The sequence below is a fragment of the Quercus robur genome, chromosome 3 (assembly GCF_932294415.1).
Source record: "Quercus robur chromosome 3, dhQueRobu3.1, whole genome shotgun sequence".
NCBI lineage: Eukaryota > Viridiplantae > Streptophyta > Magnoliopsida > Fagales > Fagaceae > Quercus > Quercus robur.
The window spans coordinates 63,468,361-63,472,406 of record NC_065536.1 but is presented as its reverse complement, the minus strand read 5'-3'; the positions used below and the strand labels follow the sequence as shown (position 1 = coordinate 63,472,406).

The window sequence follows — 4,046 nt, the reverse complement described above, 5'->3', positions numbered from 1 at the left end:
TTGCTGTCCTTGTATCCCAACTGTATTTTCTAGTGGATTGATTACCGCTTGGAGGGCGGCGGAGAGGTTTTTCGCCGAGGTCTTCGGTTTCCTCTTCGATAACATATCTGGTGTTATCGCTGTGTTTGCATCTTCCTTCCTCTCTATCTCTGCCTTTACATTATCTGCTGTGGTTTATTTTGTTGTGGCTTAGATAGTTGTTTAATCAATACCATGTTATAGCATATGTTAAGTTTCCGCACACTATTGTTTAACATATTGCGTGTGTTGATTAAATTAGTGTTTGGGGGTCTAAACGTTCAAAAGTGTTTTTGTACACGTTTTTGAACTTTCAATATATTATTTTTCTTCTAATTATGGTGGGGGTTCAAATCTAAGACCGTATTCAAAAAAAAAAAAAAAAAAAAAATCAAATAATTTTATTGAGTTAGACTATTAGCTTCTTTACTTTTCTTTTACTAAAGCTTCGAATATTATAACCCTAATTATTAAAGTCATTGAAAACCCAATTTCCCCCAAACTCAGTTCTCTTCTCTCCATCCACAAAGAGATGTACCATAAATGATAAATTGGACTCATTGTGGCATTCACAATAGACTGAACATGAACACAATGTTTATTAAGTTGTGGGCTATCATATTTCAAGGGCAATTTTCAAAAGAATAATCTTTGACTGTAAGAATATTCCATCTCAATATTATTGGTTAATGTCCCCAACAAGCTATACTGTAATACTTTCTCGGCATCTCTCATGACCATATGATCCACATTGTGAGTATCCGTTCTGTGTTATTCTTACTCTCTTTATTTTTCCTGCTATTGGTATTGGAAATTTTCTTTATATTTCATGTTCTTATTTATATTGGTGGTGTTGGAGTTGTTTAATTTGGTTTAAATGCAATATTCTGTATTGGGTCAGCTCGAGTGTGTGATAATTTAGAGTGCTTAAATGGCAAATACTTGGTAACTATTTATGTAATTTCTATTTTCTTTTACTGGGTTTAAGATATACTGGTGTGATGATTTGAAGTGTTGTGTAATTTTGTGGAGCTTAATTATTGTTTAGGTACTGGTTTTCAATGAATTTGGAATTGAAAGTCGAAGAATTATTCATTGTTTAAAGCTGTACTACAAGTTGAAGATTTAGGTTTGTGGCATTTGTTATTTGCTCCCTCAAAGTGTTTTTAAGAATGCCTAAACCAAACTTTCCATCACTTAGGAAGTACAAGGTAAAAAAAATATTATAGAAAACTTTCCATCCTTACTGAAAGTTATTTTGTATCTTAACTTCAATGTGAATCCACCAATGATATCTTAACTGGAAATTGTGTCCCAAGCATTGTTTATGTTATATAGAAAACTGGTATAGGTTTATCATACTTTAGCATTGAATCTACCTTTTTATCTAATTGTTAGTCTCTCTCTTAGAAAACTGGTATAGGTTTATCATACTTTAGCATTGAATCTACCTTTTTATCTAATTGTTACTCTCTCTCTCTCTCTCTCTCTCTCTCAAGTTCTTCACATTTTGCCCTACTCCGTTGAGGTTAATAGAACCATGTTTCCTTAGTGAAAGTTATTTTGTATCCAAACTTCTATCTGAATCCATGAATGATAGATACCTTAACTAGAAATGGTGCCCAAGCATTGTTTATGTGAGATAGCAAACTGAGAGAACCAAGAAACAATCCAACATTTTTTTTCTTTTTCTTAAATCATTGATTGTGTTCTAATGCTTAGGCAGATTAAAATTTGATTGTACATACCCCGTGTAATGCAATTTAGAAGGATAAGTATTAAATAAACTTCACAAACTAAACAACAAAAGGTATGGAAAATAATAAACATACCATTATGCACTGTAATTGCAATAGAAATACAAATTTGCTATAATCATTACCATTACATGGGTATGGGTTGCATTTGATTTCCTTTGGGCTTCACTAAAAAAATTTTAGATAAGCTTTGGCTTTAAAACCATGAATAATTTGTTATGAATTGAGGTAATATTTTATGGTAAACTTTTATATTTATTATAATATACACACACACATACATACATATATATATATATATATATAAAATAACGATAAACTCGAAACAGTACACCGGTACAAGATTAACTCAAACCCTTGCGCACAAGTTCGATAAGATCACAGTCTCCTCCTTGAGAGTCATCCAATTCAAAAATTCATCCAATCACTCACTTTGCCAATTCTACATTGCCATGGCTGCTACAAGCAGATACCAAGGTTTGCCAAAGTATGGGAGTGGGCTAAATTGGTAATCCATCGATGAACTTATAAGCCTCATCTAAGTGACCAGCTCGACTAAGCAAATCCACCATACATCCATAATGCTTGATACCCAGAATAATCCCATACTTGTCACTCATGCTATAGAAATACTCACAACCTTCCCTTACTAAGCCAGTGTGGCTGCAAGCTTTTAAAAGACGCAAAAATGTAATCTCATCAGGTCACACTCTCGTGGTCTTCATTTCTTCAAACAATGATAAACCATGCCCATGAGTTGCATATTCCATAACCATGGCTGACCAAGCCTGTGTATCTCTTACAGACATGTTCGCAAACTGCATCATGCCATAATCCAAGCTTCCACACTTTGCATACATATCTATAAGAGCAGTTTCGACCTTTACATATTTATCAAAACCATGTATCTTCACATACTCATGTATCCACCTCCCTAATTCTAATGCTCCTTACAAAGCACAAGATGAAAGTATGCTAAGCAGTGTTACATCAGTAGGCTTGAGATCACTCGCTTGCAATTCGCGAAACAATGACAACGCCTCATTGGGCCAACTACTTCGAGCATATCCTGTGATTATTGCATTATAATAAACAACACAAGGCTCAGCTATCTTATCAAAGACACGAGCCGCGTTCACATCATTGCACTCACTATACATATTTATCAATGTGGGACATACATATATGTTATGGTTGAGATCAAGTTTGGTAGCAAGGCAATGCAATTGTTTAACTTCTTGCAATGCCTTAGAGCTTGCACATACCTTGAGAAGAGAAGGGAAGGAATAGTCATCAGGGACAATGCCAGAGCATAGTGTATCAGAAAATAGCAAAATGGCCTGAAGAGGGGCATTGGAGCGGGAGTATCCACAGGCCAGGGAGTTGAAGACCACAATGTCTGGTTGGAGAATTTGGTCGAACAGTTGGTGGGCATGGTCCATAAAGGTAGCAGAAGGATGGAAAGCACAGCAACTGATGAGCTTGGTGAGGACAGTGATGTCATTTTGGAGGTGGGTAACCACGTACATGGCAATCACGTCCATGTAATTATTGCTTACTGGACCTGGTTGTGACTACAGGGACCTTAATTTACAAAACCAACAGGGTCATTGGTCATCTTCTTATTCTTATTATAATGATTTGATCGTTACAATAATAGGAGGTGGAATTTGAATAATAATTATCTTGATAAAGGAGAAAATGTGATATTACTTAAATACAAAACTCTTGGCGATAAAACTTTCGTTTTAAATCTAATTTGAACCGAATATCATAATCTCCAATATAACTCTGCGCTACTGCTAAGCTTTATATCGATTCAAAAAGTACGATTGTGTATTTAAATTTTAAATTTTTAAAAAATTACATCAGTGACCAAAACTACAATCAACCTAGGGTGCTAATTCACACAATTGGTTTAATTGACGTGTTTATTATAACTTTCTTTAAATTTTAGGATGTAAATTATAGATTAAGGATTGTTAGTAATTAGCTAAAAGTCTTATAACTTAATTGATACATTTTCATGTACAAAGTATTAGCATAATTGAACCCATGATCATTGGCAAAATTGAAAGCGATTCTCAAAAATAGGGGAAGGAGATTTCATTTGGTCTAAAGACCATTGGAAAGATCCTATGCAGATTCACAAAATTCGGTTTTATGTTAACTGCAGTATCATATTAACAAAGGATATATATATATATATACAACCAAAAGAACAATTAGCATAAAATTTGTAAAAGATCCCACGAGTACTGCTCTTCGAGC

General features: G+C 34.3%; 1 protein-coding gene across 1 annotated transcript; it reads right to left on the bottom strand.

Annotated features, from left to right (window-relative positions):
- Positions 1 to 2,114: 2,114 nt before the first annotated feature.
- LOC126718832 (pentatricopeptide repeat-containing protein At2g02980, chloroplastic-like) lies at positions 2,115 to 3,528 on the bottom strand. Its single transcript, XM_050421186.1, has one exon. The coding sequence runs from the start codon at positions 3,317 to 3,319 to the stop codon at positions 2,726 to 2,728; it is 594 nt and encodes a 197-aa protein (XP_050277143.1). The 5' UTR covers positions 3,320 to 3,528; the 3' UTR covers positions 2,115 to 2,725.
- Between the last annotated feature and the right edge of the window lie 518 nt (positions 3,529 to 4,046).

Bases quoted from the DNA above. Each gene is read 5' to 3' on its own strand.
- LOC126718832 (XM_050421186.1), bottom strand. From the start codon at position 3,319: ATGGACGTGATTGCCATGTACGTGGTTACCCACCTCCAAAATGACATC.